At 32.3% G+C, this 18,402-nt stretch overlaps 2 protein-coding genes across 6 annotated transcripts in view; one reads left to right on the top strand and one right to left on the bottom strand.

Annotated features, from left to right (window-relative positions):
* The window catches only part of LOC124355377 (general transcription factor 3C polypeptide 1), a 109,339-nt gene that overhangs the window by 73,781 nt on the left and 17,156 nt on the right, over positions 1 to 18,402 (bottom strand). The window contains exons 10-14 of the mRNA XM_046806495.1: positions 16,581 to 16,719; positions 15,947 to 16,124; positions 15,352 to 15,539; positions 13,631 to 13,868; positions 10,928 to 11,117 (exon numbers count right to left, since the gene is read on the bottom strand). Of these exons, the coding sequence (XP_046662451.1) occupies positions 10,928 to 11,117; positions 13,631 to 13,868; positions 15,352 to 15,539; positions 15,947 to 16,124; positions 16,581 to 16,719 (933 nt within the window). The remainder of the gene's footprint in view (positions 1 to 10,927; positions 11,118 to 13,630; positions 13,869 to 15,351; positions 15,540 to 15,946; positions 16,125 to 16,580; positions 16,720 to 18,402) is intronic.
* On the top strand, positions 1,336 to 17,973 carry LOC124355378. Of its 5 annotated transcripts, none has more exons than XM_046806496.1 (2): positions 1,336 to 1,783; positions 17,132 to 17,973. In XM_046806496.1, exons 1-2 carry the CDS (start codon positions 1,471 to 1,473, stop codon positions 17,164 to 17,166), a joined length of 348 nt encoding a protein of 115 aa, XP_046662452.1. In that variant the 5' UTR covers positions 1,336 to 1,470; the 3' UTR covers positions 17,167 to 17,973. The 5 variants fall into 5 exon arrangements, 1 of the variants encoding a protein (XP_046662452.1); XR_006921754.1 differs by lacking the exon at positions 1,336 to 1,783 and adding an exon at positions 4,229 to 4,833; XR_006921756.1 differs by lacking the exons at positions 1,336 to 1,783; positions 17,132 to 17,973 and adding exons at positions 4,229 to 4,833; positions 16,775 to 16,861.

Genomic DNA, 18,402 nt, shown 5'->3' with positions numbered 1-18,402 from the left:
TAGAAAAGAAATGTTTACAGGTAAAATACATAATGAAGAAATAAATAGTTGCAAAGTTACAAAACTATTAGGAGTTCGTTTTGGCGAACACAAGACATGGACAGGACAAATACAATGCTTATGTGAAAAATCAATACTAGTTGTTTCAATATGAGCTGTGTTACAAACATCACAATTTTAAAACAAAAATTACCCACTAATATGGCTATTTTTACTCAATTATGAAGTATGGAATTACATTGTGGGGCTCTGTAAAATTAGCCAGAAAAGTTTTTAAATCCCAAAAAAGATTATAAGAATAATGACATTTTCATCCAGAAAAAGTTCTTCTTGTAAACAAATATTTAAGAAATTGAGAATCCTTACTGTCTCTTGTGTAAACTAGTACTGAGTCAAGTTCATCAAAATTTTGATCGGTTTTCTAAAGAAAAGACAATTCACCACAACGTACATACCACTGCAATATTTTTAAAAAGTGTTTATTATATGGGCATATTAAACCTTAAGACACATTGCCTAACAATCTCTAAAAATGTCACAGTTTGGGTTTTTAGATAGAGTAAAACACCTATTAGTCAAGAAGGCCTATTACAAGATTTCTGAATTTCTAAATGACAAAAATATAATAAACTAGTTATTTAGATTCAGTGTATTCTCCTAAGTAATTTAAGTCAATAAGAAAAATCGATGGTTTATCTCCATTTTGCTATTTTTATTATTTGATTGTTTGAACAATTGAAGAATTTGTTAAATTGTTACTATTTTTTATATTTTTTAGTTGTTTCAATGAATGACTGTAATTACACCATGATGTGCTACACTTTTAACGGCACGAGACTTAATACTTTTTTTAAATAAACGTTTGACAAGAAATTTTAATACTGTTACTTAGTTTAAAGACTATAGTTAATTTACAGCTGAAAATTTTAATATTTTTATTTATTTTAAAGTTTATTTATATGTTAACTAAACATATTAATTGAAATCTTGTTATTATTATAATATTATAACTACCAGAGACCAATCAGACAAAACTATTTGACTGATACGTATCTATTTATCTGATAAGTTTAGTGATAAAAGTTTTAGTTTATTTACAATTTAAAACTAGAATTTAGAGTATATTTGAGTTAAAACTATTTACTGAGGACATTAGCTTAGAAGAAAACTAACAAAATTGGAGAAAACAGCCGTTCAAAAGATTTTGGATTAAGTTTTAATCCTAAAGCAGAAGAAGGAAAATACACAAAGGAAACTGGTTTTGCTAAAACCACACATCTGACCAACCACAGGCGCATCTCTAGCAGATAACATTTCCACTAACTTTGACACAATCTAGCGATAACAGTGATGACGAATGCACATGAAACCAATCTTCTTATTGGCGAGCCTGTCAAGAATAACCTAATCAGTTCACAAGCTAACCCCACAGTTGTATACAGTATTGTATGAAGTGCATCTGGGGGATTTATGTCACTTAGTGCGTCAATGGTGTACTTAAATTTATTTGTTTTGTGTTTATCTTTATTACACAAAACTTCTGTGGTGAACGGTAGGTCTTCAGTGACTGATGATGTGAATTCACTTAGTGAGACTTCCAAATTAGAACAACTGACAATCACGCCGAGTGTTAAAACAGTGCCAGATGGAATAAACAATACTTCAATACTGGATACTTTCTCAACATCAACTTCTGCAGAAGATCCATCCATTGCAGAAGAATCTAATGCTGCAGACAACTCGAGTACTGTAGAAGAATTTACCACTACTACTATTTTACAAGGTATAAACGAAACAGATATGTTTGTTGAGCAATACTATAAGTGGCTTCTTGCAAATTTATCAGAGAACGATTACAATAATGAATACGAAAGTTATTACTAATAAAACATCGAATACAACTGGAGAGTATGTTGAAATTGAAGATAAAAATCTCTTTCAAGGTCCAATTTTTCAAAAAAACAGGTCAACAACTTTAAAACATTCAAATGAATATAAACTATTCTACTTGGTAGTTTTTTGCTGGATACTTTGCATATTTGGCAACTGTTGGGGCGTACCATGTTAATTACTCTTCATCTTGAGACTGGACTGTGTCATTTTACATCATTTATGTTGTTAAGCCAGCATATTTAAGGCAGTTTTTGTAAGTAGTTTTTAGTAATGTGTTAATTTTTTTGTAATAAACACTTTTGCAAATATCTTTTAAAAATACGACAACTATGAATATCCTTTAAAATATAAAGCATGATTATAAAACGTTACTACTTGTTTATATTTTATAACCTTGCTTTTATATGCCTACGTCAATCTATACATTTTATTGGATCATGTTACGGAAAGCGACAAAGTTAGTTTTGTAGTTATTAACTACAATACATGAAATTTTTATAAAGGGTTATTGGAGCAATTGACAGATTTGAAATTAAATGTAACTAATAATAACCATAAAGTTTCGAATATAAATTTATATATTGTGCGATGCCTTTTAAAAATAAATTTATTTCTGGAGTCGCCTAAAGACAAAATTTTTTATTTGGAAAGACCTTTAAAGTATAAATTTGACTGGAAACTTTTATTATTATTAGTTACACTGAATTACATCAAAGATTTCGATTAATTTCCCAACTAACTACATGTATCCTACAATTTGTGTTTGAATATACAGAATAAAACTAATTCGAACAAAATAGCCAAACAAAAAGAATTTTTGTGGTAAAAGTTGAATTTTGCAGATATTGCCTATGGATTTTCAAAACAGAAGTTCAACCTTATCCAGTTTTCTATTCTATGCTGCTAAAAAAAGATGTAAAAAATCCATAGTAAAAAATGAAAGTCTAAGAGCCAATTTGTACTGTATTAGCAAAAATCATAATTTTTCATGAATATAATAAAGGAGTTTCCAATAAAAATAAAACAATTTGTCAGCTTTACTTTAATAGTCGATGTCAAAATGGTTAAAAATATAAAGTGAAATATTTTCCCCCGAATTATATATTAGCGGGAATGTATTTAAATAATAGCTAAGTTATAACACCTTCAAGCAATGACATAAAGAGCCTGAGTATTACTATTTTCAGACAAATAGTTGGTCTTCTGATTGGTGATTTAATTTTTATTTTTAACTTTGGTAGTTGATTTTAAGTGTGTCAAGCTAAAAAATATAATTTGAGAAAATGGTTTGATATTTTTAACCCTTCTGATAGCCTCCTGCTTCAACCGCCACCAAAACTAGGTCGGCTGACAATTGACTTCTTTCTTAAGCGAATTTCCTCTATTGATTTCATGAAAAAACAGGTTGTGATCTTGATCAATCCAAATTGACTCTCAGTTTCTGAACTGTAAGTTTAACATCTGAGGTTCATGCTTTTAACTTAAGGTTCATGGAAACTGGCTTATTTTACTAGCCTTTCTTAGAATTGAGCTGTTACCTTTCCTAGATAGTCTAGAAATAGAATTTGACACGCTAATTGGGTGTTCTCATAAAGTGTGTTATAAATACTGGACTGTATTGCTTTAATAAGTTAGTATCATCTGCATAAATAAGATGGAAATTATTTCGAAATGAATTTAATAAAGAATGTAGTTTAATACTTTTATCATAAAGCGCAAGTCTGCAATTTTAGTACAATATTTATATGTGCAAGAATGTACTTCAATAAAATAATGTTAAAATAACAGCTATTCATGGTGGGGAAGGTTGATTCAATGTGAATGTTGAGTTTAGCTCCAGTTTTATTCTTAGCGCAACGTCTAGAATTTTATGATGTAACAGACTTTATGACTTAAGACAGTTGTCTTTTTCTGGATCTCTTCAGACGAACATGACTCCAGATTCAAGGAGCCAAGTCTGTGACAGCGTCAAATTCTAACAGATTCAACTATCATGCGATCGTAATATTAAGTGATTTAAACTCAGGTAACTTAAAAAAGGGATGAGTCCAACAACAAATAATAAAAAGCTTCTCAATGGAACAGTAAATCCATTTTTACACAAATTATGGTTAAAAATATTAGAACCAGAAATTTGTTACAATTTACACCATAATAACTGTAAATTTTAAATTATGAATCAATTTTTTTTTATTTGTCGTTTGTGGATTACAAACATAATAAAGAGCCTTTTAATCAAATTTTATAATATCTGGCTAGTATTCACAAATAATGGGAGAAACAGTAGACATTTTAAATGCCTGCCATATTGAAAATGTTTACATGTGGCTAGTTTTCAAGTTTAAAATCCATAAACCGATGAAAACATATTTAAACAATGTTAACCTTTTTATTAAAAGAATAATGAAACAACCTCTACAGTTCAATTCCATAATAAAATAAATGCTACTATTTTGTATCATGTAATAATAACTGTATATATGATTTTTACAACAAATACTAGAATAAAGGCAACAACAGAGTAATATCCAAATAGATGATACGGATCTGCTCATGACTCACTGGTTCAGGATCACCTACAGCCACAATCAGAGCCTTCAATTACCACCGGAAGTTGATAGCCAGGACCAAAACCACTTTCTCAGAATTCCCCGTGACTCAACTAGTAATTTTCCCAGCATTATCACAATACGGGCCAGTGGCAGGATGACGCATAACTCAGGCACGTATCCCAGACGTACGCCATCAGCTGCTTCACCAAACCAGTCTTACTACGCGCAGACCGATGCATCACCAAAAACCAGTTCTCAAATCAAATCTGTCCATTGCTGCCAGTGTCTTTTATAATGTTTTCAGTGGAAATAACCGTTTTGGAACAACCGTTCAAGTAAAAAAGTAGATTTTGCAAAAAAATGTATACCTATCTGTTTGTGAGTGTGGGTAAGCAAATTTTCATTTTGTGTTGATAAGTTAAATTTATTAAATAAAGATTTTACAATTGTTTTATGAGAAATGTTCCATAATTACTACATAAATAGTTTTATAACTATGTTTTTACTATTTAAACGTATTACATAAAATATGTCATTTGAAAGCTGATACATTATTGTTTTAACTAAATAAATACTTAGGAATTCATTTTGTATACATAATTTTACTTGTAAGTTAGGAATATACAAGAACAACAACAAAATTTAGACTCTGAATTTTAATATTTCAATCAGGGATAAACTTTTAATAGCAATTATTCATTCTGAGAATGGTAACTAATGTTCTGTAAGAAAATGCTTTTTTAATTGTAATTCACTGCTAAGAAAGGATTTGTAGGCTCTTTTATAAGGTAAAGGTAACACTGTAGAAAAAAACATTCATTGAAATGATTATAATCCTGGAATTTCCGAAGTCATAACTTACAACGCATACTTTACCGCAGTGCAAACGGTTTTTTGCATATTACAATTTCAGTTTTATTGAGGTTTAAATGGTTTTTTAACTCTTTAAATTTATTATTATGGTTCTAAAATCATGGTTATGATTTAATAATAAATGTCTCATAGAGCATAATAAACATAATAAAAATCAAGCGGTAATTTTAATAATAAAGACAAAAAATTAAAAATGGGTGTTTTAGGTCTGTTTTTAGGTACACTTATATAAGAAAATCACTGATCCCATCAACTTCCACCCTGTCAACCACCATTAATTTAAGGTGGGCTCTCCCACCAGCTTTACCATAGACCAATGACTCTCATAAGTGTACACCATACAAATCCCTTATGTCAGGTGCAGGAATCGAACCCGCAACTCCAGGACTAATTCCCATATCCAAGAGTAGCGTCTTAGTCCACACAAACAACCTGACTTGATGTCTTCAACGTGCACATAGCTCACTTAAGATACTCGCTGTTGCTGTTTGAGTCAACTGTATTCCAAGCCAGTTCAAGGGTTAATCTATGTACGTTTTTATTTTACAGACATTACAACAATAACACATTTAAGTGATAGTAATTTATGCACTGCTGATCAGCTGCTGTCCGCATATAGACTTATTTGAAGATTCAGTGTACAGTATACGAGATTCGGCTTCAATACATCACTAGTCGTGATATAGTGAAATTGTAAGTTTCCAAGCTTATTTTAAGCACTTCTGATGATTTTATTCACTATTTTGCAATAAAATAAACAGAATTGAGAATTCTTGACGCTGAAATATAGAGTATCAGAATCAACCATACCCCTAACAGGGATCACTTCTGGCTGGTTTATACCTTCCAGTAGAACCCACACTGGGCACAGCAAAAACTGATGTGTCACTTAAATCTAGGCAACCTTATAGATGTCCAGGAGTGGCAAATCACTAACCGCAAATATCGAAATTCTGGAATGCAACGGTAATTCGATAGGTCTAGTCTACTGCGGGAGATGACTGTTGGAGTTGGTAGGGTTCCCTAGGAGTCAAAGGTTCTTGCTAGCCTAGACATAAGAGTGTGCCACCCCTACCTACATTGACTGGAGAGGCTGGTTCAGAGCTGGCTTCCCCTTCTTCCGAGTGCACATGACAGAGATTAATGCCCAAAGTTCTTCCTCACGGATCTTAACCGGAGGCGGCCCTACTTACAACTTCACCCATCCAGAATATCCTATCACTCCAGAAGCAGCAAAAAGGTCCTTTTAGAACTAGGTGTAATTTCTAAGATTCTTGTCCAAAGAGAGAAAAAATTTGTTTATTTAAAAATGTTTTAAAAATAAAAATTAACCCATCCCTATTTTTGAAAACTAGTTATGCAAAAAGTATTAACCCTTACGATCTCAACGTCCGTACATACAGGTATCAAGAATATCTGCATAAAATCTCAACATCTGTATATACGGACATGTGTATTGGGTTATATCTCCATAAAACCCAAAATTCAAATATATAATATTCATAACTTAATTGTTTAAAAATATAAAACGTTAAGAAACTTACACTTGGCTATATATGAAAATTATCGCAAAGAATCAATCTTTCAAATAAAGTTATAATCTACACTTTATATAACACACAATCAGTGGTATTGTAACTTGCTTACTATAATATGTAAATCTGCTATAAATGACAAACCATGCGTAATTTTTTATTTATTGTTGGGTTATTACTCAGTTATTTTTAGTATTTTACTTTATATGTATATATTTCTTTTATTTCAGTGTTTATATTTAATTTTAGTTCTATTTAATTTTAGTTCCATTTAATTTGGTTTTAACTGATAATACTAAATAAAAGTTTAATTCTTAAAAAAACATATAATTTTATATTTATCCTATATTTTATTTATTTGCTGGCATATATTAATGAAATTTGGTGTGTTACGAATGTTTAACTACTATTTGTATTATCATACAAGTGATTACTATTTATTATATGTATCTTACTTAAATAAAGTCACAAAATGTTTCAAAAAAGTTGCTTGATGTTCTGTTTAGTATGATGTATTTTAGGAATAAATATGTATCCTCTTATAGGGGTTTGACAGTCTCCTTCTTGAAAGTTATTTATTAACTTATATAAAAATCCTGATCTGAGTAATTTAGATGAATTTATAAAATTTTTGAGACTTAAAAACAAATAAAAATGAAAAGTTGTAAAATGCTTTTTTTATTTCACAAAAATTGCAAAAAATGCCTAAAATGTATGTTCTTTAATGTTTTTTTTTTTCAGGATACCGTATTATTGATTGTGTGGATGCATATAAACATCATTTTAATTCCTGTATGACCAAAACAATGTGTACAATAAATAATTTCAAATAAATGTACAAAGTCTAAAAACAATATTTTTAGTAATATATACGAGGGGGTACCCAAAAAAAACCGGAATTGTATTGCTGGCAGCCGGCAGCGTGTAGTACACATTCCTGCCACTAGGCGTGTGTCGCGCAACCCATTGCGAGCTCAGTGACCCCAGTTCCGTTGTCCTAGTGCATTCTGTTTGTTCGTAGTAACTGTTTTCGATAACCCTGTTTTGTTCTTGTTTCGTTTTTTGTCATGGCAAGTTTAAGTGAACAACGTGCAGCTGTGAAATTTTGTTTTTTACTTGGTAAAAATGCTGCAGAAACTATTTTAATATTGAATACAGCTTACAAAGATGATGCTATGGGGAAAACTCAGGTCTACGAGTGGTTCGCTCGATTTAAAAATGGCGACATGTCGATTGAAGACAAACCTCGTTCTGGAGGTCCATCAACCTCTCGAATGGACGAAAATGTTGAGAAAATTCGTGAACTTGTGCTCACCGACCGTCGACAGACAATTGAGGAACTATCAGAGAGTAGTGGGTTAACTTGGAGCTCGGTTCAGCGAATTTTAACAGGAGATTTAGGACTGAAAAGGGTTGCTGCCAAATTTGTTCTTCCACCACGACAACGCACCGGCACACACAGCCATCTCAGTTAGGCAGTTTTTAGCAAAAAACGGCATGGTTCCGCTGCCCCACGCACCTTACTCGCCTGACCTCGCTCCATGCGACTTTTTTTTATTTCCGCACATGAAAAGAGGCTTGAAAGGTCAACGATTTGACAGCGTTGAAGAGGTTAAGAAAAAAACGAAGCTCGAGCTTGCAGCCATTTCTAAAGATGACTACAAAAAATGTTTTAATCAATGGAAATACCGTTGGGACAAGTGTATTAGTTGTAATGGAGATTATTTTGAAGGAGATAAGGTCATATTGTAAAAAATTTTATAATATATAATTTTTATAAAATAATTCCGGTTTTTTTTGGGAACCCCCTTGTATTGATAATAAGAAATTGCACTACATGTATTTCAGTATATTACACAGTTCTAGACATATTGTGACCTCATAAGTTTGTTTTCAGCATCAAATAAAAATCATTTTCAACACCATAAAAATCGCTAAAACTACTTACATTCTCATCTGAGTGTTCATCTAAGACTGCATCTGTTTTGTATTGATACAAATAATCCTATTCCAAGGTAAAAACAATCACTTACAAAATAGTACATAACTTAAATGAAACAAAGGAATCCCTTTTTGCATAGAAACAATGAAAATACATCACAGTAACAGAAGTGTTGAATGAAGTAAACAAAAACAACCGGCCCGTATCACACTATAATCCACATGACGATCATGGAAATAAACCAAAACAGCTGATTTGGAAATTACGTTTTTCAAAGTGTTCAGAAACAAACACTTGTCTCAAGTAGATTATATCTACTGTATCATGTATTGAAGTATATGTTAAAATCAATTTCTATTCGGTTGTCAGTGAAATATTCGGTTTATGACATAATATAAACGGCAGCTGCACAGTAAACAGGTCGGCCCCATCCTGCGAGGTCTCAGCGAAACAACGCATCAGCGGGTCAGCTCCACTCTGTGAGCACTAATGGTTAACCCTAGAACTGGCAATTGTATCACTGTACTGGCAGCTCTATTTCAACAGCCACGGGCATGTATTTTATAATGCATCCCATTTCATAACTGATAGTCCAAATGTAAATAATTATGTGTCCATTTATTCACAAATATTTGGAGAATATTATAATAACAATAACCTATTGTTAGTTTTCATATAAATAATAATTTTAATAATACTTATAAAAAATATTTGTTATAATTATTATTTTAGTAAATATTCTGTTTTGCAACTGCTTAACAATAAGTTTTACATCACTACTGCAAATTTATAACTTATTCTAAATGTTGTGCTAATTCCAAAAATGTATAGTTATCCTAACTTTTACCTCAAAACTTATTTGTTACATGCCTTTGAATGAAAAAGCATGTGCAGTTACTTTTTTTAATATATTGATTACTAAAGAAATAATCTTTCAAGGGTAAATATAATCTTATGACTGCATAAATGCAGTATACTTATGCAAGTATGATGGTTAAAACACAATTAAAATGTAAAACTAAATTTGAATCCTATCTTATTTGCATATGTACATTATATACGAACTTTCATCTTTCATTCAGGTCACTGGATTCCACCCTGCGTTTGCGAGTTCCCTGTTGAACTCATCTGGCATAGTGATCAAAAAGATGTTAGGACTTAGGGTGAACTCCAAAATTACATCCAGGCCAAAAGAAATTGGTTTTCTTTTTCAAGTTATTACACTTATATACGGCACACAAGTGACAGATCATGTTGGCGAGCATCGTCAATGACATCACCAGGTGGAACAACAACTTCTCCGTTCTACTCACACAATTGTGAGGGAACACTTACTAGGAAATCACGTTTGCTACATAGTCTATCAGGTTTACCTCAATGTCAGAATAAACTTTGTCATCACTAGAAATATAATGATTCAAAATGATCAGTCTCTAAGTTTTCACCCATAAGGAACAAATAAAACTATAACCTAATAAAGCTAAACCACAGTAATAGCAACACTAAAACACTATAAAATACATTTTTCCACTAATACCTTTGGATTTGTAACTCAAAACACACAACCCGGCACTTGTTTACAGTTTCACAACAACAACAACATGGCTGATGTAACGAGGCCGATGCGTATTACGTTTACGTCAGCTGTCCGTTGACGATGTTCGATGTTGTATGATAATCGAAGTAAGAACAATAAATCGGTTAATTCTCTGCCGGAATATATCAAACAAAAAGTATTTTTATGACCTTAAATGTCTAAAAATTTAAATAACTGACATGTTTACTTTGGCAAAAAATACTCGTCGTTGCCAAATCAGACGGATCTTTTTCATTGTAATATCTTTTTATTTAGATTATGTGTAGGTATAGTTTTCTTTGATAAGTGTATTTATAAATGCTAAGTTACATTGGTTCGTTCTTTTGCTTAAAATTTTGTTCTACTACTTTTAAGTTACATATAAACATGTTATTAATGTACATATCTTGAAGAAATAAAAATTTCTTATTCTTCTTCTTCTCCTTCTTCTTCTTTCTCTTTAAATATTACTAAATCCCTCTTTAATGTTAATGACTTAAAACAGGGAAATAAGCGGACAATAAAAACGCACAACTAATTATTTGTCTTCACTTACTTGCGAGCAAACGTCAAAGCTGTCCTGAACTGCAGAGGCAGGTTCTTCACCAGGAAGTGTTTTTTTATTGGGTGATTCAAGTACTCCTCGAGTTCTGGCAGTTCATACGTCAGATTGACCACCTGTATGAAGATTGAGAGAGGCAGACGAAGCAGGATATCCGACATGAGAGCCCAGCCTTCCGAGTATCCTGGAGACATACAGGATATTCATTAATTTGTGGTCAAACTGCAGCGAGTGTGTAAAATATCACAGTAAACAGTTCTCCCATTCTGTATTGCAATGTTTGCTGTGATTTTTCTGCTATTACAACTCCTTAACGGTTTTCTTTTGTACTTTAAACTATGTTGATTTGCTGATTTTTTTTTATAGAGATAGTTTTATATGGTTTAGATATAAAGGGTGTTTCAGGAGGAAACTTCCATACAGCATAAGCTTATTCCTCCACGCAACAGGGATAACTTCTGGCTGGTTTATACATGTTTATATAGTTGAACCTACCACTGGGCACAGCAAATACCGATGTGTCACTTCAATCTGGGCAACCTTATGGATGTCCGGAGCGGCACACCACTAACCACAAATGTCGAGACACTGAGGTTCAAGGGCAATTCGATAGGTCTAGTCTACTGCAGGAGATGACTGTTGGAGCTGGTGTGGTTCGTTCCCTAACTATCAGAGGTTCTTGCTAGCCTCAAAAAGGGTGTGCCAACCCCTACCTGCTTTGACTGGAGGGGCTGCTTCAGAGCTGGCCTCTTCTTCTTCCAGGGAGACATGACTTTCTTCATCATGGATCTCAATATGAGGCGGCCCCTACCCCCTAACCTTACCCATCCTGAATATCCTGTCACTCCGGAAGCAGCGCTAAGGTTCTTATAGAACTTAGTGCAATTTATAAGTTTCTTGTCCTTAGAGAGAGAAAAAAGCTTATTCCTCTCATCTAAATAATGAAAAAACTTTCATATAAACATGGGTCCGGAAATGCTTCATTGGTGAGTTTTATACAGGGTCAAAGATTTCACCTGAAATTCAGCTTCCTCACTGAAATTTCCTGGGTGTTAATTGAATTTGTTAATTAAATAATTTTTATGTAAAATGAAATCGTACAAAACTTATCCTAAAAGTATATTTTCAATAGTTTCCTGAACTGAAGAAAATCAGGTATAAGAAAAAAAGTTTGAGTCGAAAACACACTTTTTTGCATTTGGACTACAATAACGCCGTTAAATTGACTATAAACAAAGAAAAGTTTTCAATACAATTCGTAGAAAATGTTTTTCTCAGATAAACATACAGATAAACAGAACTCCATCTTCAATTGTTTAGGAGGAAATCAGGGTAAAGAAAAAAGATTAGGGTCGAAAACGCACTTCTTTTTTGCGTTTGGACTACAATAACACTGTAAAAATTTACTAAAAACAAAGAAAGGTTTTCAATAAAATTTTTAGAGAATGTTATTCTCAAAAAAGTAATTTCAATAAAAATGGAATAGTTTTCTTTTAAATTTAATTTTACTAAGGAACATGCAAAATTAAAAAATTATGAAAATCACACATTGCTAACGAAGTAGTGAAGGTCATTTAGTACATAGGTAGGTAGTGAAAAAGTTAACTAATTAAATCAAAATTTATTTTCCAGTGGCCCCCATCCTTTTTCCACTTTTTTGCTACACATCATGTTTGTCTGCAGTGCAAATATGTTATGTAAAGACTTTTCATAAAGAAATCGCTGAAGAAGCAAAGGAAAGAAGCTAGAGAAATCGCTGACTTTAAGACCCTTCTACACACTGGGAAGATTTTAAATAAAGAAACCTTGCATTTTAATGAAGGAGGAGGAGCTCTTCTTATTGGAAATATATCAATTTTCTATTATATATTTTATATATTTATATATATAAATTATATGTATATATATATTATATATTATAAAAAAACTTGCATTTTAACTTTATAAACAACCATATATACTCCTGTGCAAACATTATTATTGTAAATATTACAAACAGACATGAAATTACTGTAAACCGACACTGTACATTTCTCAAAGATACTATAATAAAGAGTTTCTGATTTCTGATTTCATATGTGCTCCTCCAGATGAGTTCAGATATAGTGACGATGTTTATTCTTTTTGGCGTACAAATTGCTTCCTGTTAACTTTCACTTTGGTGCGTTCATTGGTATGTATTGATATGTTCACTTGTAGCACCCTTAAACTTGAGTTTTATTATTTGACATCTGACGAAAAGAATACATTCCAATCCTCAAAATATGGAGGAAAAAGGAAAAATGTAAAAATTAAAAGTGTTATTAACTATTTTGAGATAAGAAGACACTTTTAATAACTATTACCATCAAGTAACCGCAACATTCACAGTGTAGAATCGCACACAATAATCTCTGCACTCTTATACTAAATTGTAGAATCCACTGACAGCGATAATTTAACATTAAAAGGATTGGTATCAGATTGTTTCTATCAAAATGATCATCAACCATCAAAATCATCCTAGAATAGGTATAACAGAATATATTGTATTTATCACTTATATTCCGACAACCTACTGGGTGTTCACAAGCAATGTATCTTCCATCTTGCTATGATGTACTAATTTTACGTTCTCTTATGATTGTATTTTTAAGGAGTGACACAACCTCAAAATCGCTCAGACAATAAAATAAAGTAACACATGTTGTAACCTACCACCATGCTGTGGGAGAGGTGGCAGGAACATTCTCCAGTCCAAGGAAGGGTTGTAGATCTGGGACATCTCGGCTCTGACATCCGCAGAGATCTTGGTTTGGTTCTCCAGCTCGGCTATAGCCTGCTGCTGGTCCAGGCTCTCATCTCCCTCGTAGCCGTACACCAGGTAGAACATGTACTTGTGCAGCACTTGTATTCTCATGTACTTCGGCTTGAAACCGTACTGTCGGCCCACATGCTGCAAAAATATACACATTTTTTTCACACATGGAATGCTAAATTTGTGATGTTTGAGTCATGTTTTATTTTTTAATTGTGCTATTTATTCACTCTAATTTCATAATGAAACAAACTAGTAATGTTATATTGTTTTCTACTAAAGAAAACTCACAATTGTCCAATAATTTTAATTTTCTCAAACAAGGCCTTTCGACATCTAAGATGCCACACTTGAAGATGCATCTTAGACTTCGAAAAGTCTCGTGTAAAAAAATTAAGATAATTGGAAATTGTGAGTTTTATAGAAAATAGTTTTTTCCAATAAGAAGAGCTCTTCCTTTAACATACTAGTAATATTTATACGAGTAACAACTACGCAACTCCTGAGAATCAATGCAAATTTTTTTAATGAAATAAGGAAATTGTAATGTACCCTATCTATTTCATCACTTTTTGTCTCAACCACAAACTTACGGTCCAGAATAAACAAAGCAAGGATGGAACTGATACATATGATTTCTTGATTGCTATGCAATTTATAACTGGGAACAAAAAGGCGTAACAATCGCCATTTACTATTGGCCTCTGGTCAGTTCTATGTGGTTGGTCGGTGATTGCAGACCTATTGTGACCTGTATTCTGTAGTTCAGTTTTAATATTGAGTGTTTAATTTTTTATTAAGTGCATATTTAAGAGTTAGTGTGCATGGAATAGACACACAACATGGCTGTTGTGGTTCTTGACTTATGTGTGTCACAATGCTCTGGTATGTTTTGTTTACTTTAACCTAGATTTTAGTCACGCATTAGGTTAGCCATTTACCTGAAGAAGAGATCAGATTGCAAATCTCAAAATGTAGTGTTACTAATTGTATTGTATCACTGAACGATGGCAAATGTTCGGAAAATCCTGATTCCTTCACAATCCTTCCATCATTAAAAACAAACTTCAAACTTTTACGTATTCAAACCAGCATAAGTTAACAGACCCATTTACTGAGTAGCATACAATAGCATAATGATGCTGGTAGTGGTAAACTGCCTAAAATTTCATTAATGTAAAATCTAAACTACTCATAAAATGTGATCTTTTTTATAGTTTCAATATTTTATATGCTACGTGAAGTGAAATTCTTTCATAAAAGCTATATTCTGTGTGTTTTTTTTTTAAATTATACCAATTTATAAACAAAACACATGAAACATACATGCACATGGATTCACTGTGGTAAAATTACAGTTTGATCAAGTAAAGTTTTTGGATTTTTTTCTTAATTATTTATAGTGTTTTACTAAGCCAATCACTATCATACCCTTGTGAAATTTAATAATGCAACAATTAACCTAATGATGGTAACGGGCATGTCAAAATTATTTCAATATGTGACTAGATCATTCAGAATAATTATAACCTATAAGCTCTTATATTTATTTTTAAACCAATCAAGACTAATTTTCCAGGGTGTGCCAAAACAAAATTGAATTATCACATAAGGGACTTACAGCATTATATTTTAGGCCAATGTTTTCTTCTATTTTCATATCCGTCGTTTCATGGAGAGTTTCCCCAGATGCCTTTTCGACTACTTGAGTCTTCTTTAGCTTTTTCTCTTTCTTCGATTTAGATTCTTTGCCAAGGATGTGGAATTTCATTTTTGCCTGATCTATAGCCGACTGTATCACCGAATGATCTGAAAATAAAAATAAATTTACATATTTATCCAACGTTGTACACAAGTATCAGCAGGATTAAACTTCTGGCTGGTTTACAACCTGTCTCTTAGTACCTAAACCGCAGCAAAAACTGGTTGTCATTGACTCTGAGCAATCCCATAGGTTTCTAGGAGCACCAGTCTTTAACTGTAAAAGTCAAATTGCTCGTGTCAATAAATTAGTTCACAGTGAAGGATGAACTGGAGTGTGTACTAAAAATGGATAATGGTGTTTGATGAACCATTTATTGAATAGGATAGCTTTAAAAGCAGATAATTTTTAAGTCTCTATATTAAAAACAATTTTGCAGCCTGTTCTTTTGATGAATCTTATGTAACAAATTCTACTTTTAATTGAATATTCAAACAAACTTTGAACAACGTACCTATAGGAACAGATGGGTGACATAAAAATGTCAAGACTTTCTCTTTCTGGTAGCCACGTAACGTAATACGTATGTGCTTGACGTGGCCTTCCGTTGATAATCGATTTATTATACGTAGCAGTGACTTTTTGTCCATACGAACATCATATCCTTCTCTCACTTCCTCTTCATATATCATCTGAAACAATAATGAGGAGATCATTCTGGATATAATCTATTTTAAATTTTAAATTATTTATTTCTAATTGATAATAACACAAAGATAGGCTTGTTAATCATAATTTATATTAGACTCTTAACAATTAATCATAAAACAATTAGTTGAAATGTAATTTCAAGCTGACAGTATTGGATTCTTCTTTAATTTTAATTTGAAACCGTAAAATTCTCTTGCGCTCAGTCAGTGACAAATTGAAACTGATTCATTCAAACTAACTTTTAAAAAATTCAAAAAAACAATTATTTTTAAATTTATTTATTCATAAAAAATGTATTCACAAAAAACTACCTGTATACTTTCTAAATTTAAATTATTATAAATAGCAATTTAGTAATAAAGTTTGTTATTTCAGAAATTTGCCATAGCTATACGTAAAAAAAAGTATAACACTACGTAGTATGTCTTTACGCCAACCTTCTGCAACTTGCTGTAATCAAAGATGACTTTCTGTTTATGGACCGCCTCCATGATCATGTTTGTCCTTTTCAGGATGCGGAAGGAAATGCTATTCTGTTCTACACTGGTGGGGTCTCGAGACAGACGAGATCCAGACCTGGTAAAATGACAAATATTAGTCAGGATTATGGGAGTCAGTTTTTCTGTTTCAGGATGCGGAAGGAAATGCTATTCTGTTCCACACTGGAGGGGTCTCGGGACAGACGAGATTCAGACCTGGTAAAATGACAAATATTAGTCAGGATTACGGGAGTCAGTTTTTCTGTTTCAGGATGCGGAAGGAAATGCTATTCTGTTCCACACTGGAGGGGTCTCGGGACAGACGAGATTCAGACCTGGTAAAATGACAAATATTAATCAGGATTACAGGAGTCAGTTTTTCTGTTTCAGGATGCGGAAGGAAATGCTATTCTGTTCCACACTGGAGGGGTCTCGGGACAGACGAGATTCAGACCTGGTAAAATGACAAATATTAATCAGGATTACAGGAGTCAGTTTTTCTGTTTCAGGATGCGGAAGGAAATGCTATTCTGTTCCACACTAGTGGGGTCTCAAGACAGACGAGATTCAGACCTGGCAAAGTGAAAAATTTTAGTCAGGATTATGGGAATCAGTTTGTTTGATTTAGGATGTGGAATGAAGTGTTATCTGTTTCACGCTGGCATACCTGGCAAAGTGACAAATTTTAGTTACGAGACAATACAAACACTACTATGTAATTTGAAAATGTTGCTGTGGAAATTAACACAACATAAAATTATTCAAACACTTTCATCAACTGATATTATTTCAAACCAAATTTCTATAGAGCATTATGTCATCTGAGAGTTTTAGTAACTTTGTGAAGAACATACTTAATGGATGTGAAAATGAAGTGAGAGATGGTAACTTTGAGGATAATATTTTTGAGGAAAGAGGTGATGAAGAAATTCAAGAAAATTATGTGACAAGGTCTAATCTTCAAACTTGTACTATTACAAATGTACCAACAAATTTAATTTAATTCATGAGTTGTTCAAAAAATTGTAAGTTTTTATTATAATATGTTTGTATGCAACTTTATATATTGTTCCATGTGTAAGTAGGAATAAATTTAACTTATAAAGTTTCAAAAAAGTAAGTTTCTGTAATACTGATTATGACTTTTCTGATATGTCAGTGAAAAATATTTAAAATCTGCACTCTCATAAAAGTTGTCTCTCGTATTTGGTGAATAGCTTTTACCAACTGTAATAAATCAAATCAAGATAGATAATCTTAGTTTGTTTTATTTACTATGTATAAAATGAGATTAAGTACAATGCTACATGCCAAAAGTTAGTAACATAAGAATAAACATTTGAAAAGACGATCTAGTCGGCTCGGCTCTCAGCACTTTTTGGAAAAACCCGTGGGACAATCTCATCGGCTCTAGGCATTCAAAGGGTTAAACCAGTTTTTCATGTCTTAAATGAGATTTTAAGCCTAATAAGATGAAAAAACTCAAATTTTTATGTAAATATTTTTATGTAAATGAATTTTATTGCATTTGTTTTTGGATTTATTATTGGTGACTTTTCTATATCCTATGATTTTTGTGCCTGATGTGCTCAGGAATTCATGTAAATATTTACAGTTTTGATTCCCTAACATATATTGTGACAGACCTACATGGAATTCTGTATATGCAAGAGAACACAGTGGAATCATGTCCTCTAGTGAACCAAACAGTTCATCAACATTTAAGCCGGTTTCAAGTTACTTGGATTTAAGGAAGATAGACCAGTTGGAAATTCTTCAT

This window comes from Homalodisca vitripennis, chromosome 2, assembly GCF_021130785.1.
Source record: "Homalodisca vitripennis isolate AUS2020 chromosome 2, UT_GWSS_2.1, whole genome shotgun sequence".
Classification (NCBI taxonomy): domain Eukaryota; kingdom Metazoa; phylum Arthropoda; class Insecta; order Hemiptera; family Cicadellidae; genus Homalodisca; species Homalodisca vitripennis.
Note: the sequence above shows the minus strand (reverse complement) of the source record. Positions and strands in the feature narration are given on the sequence as shown.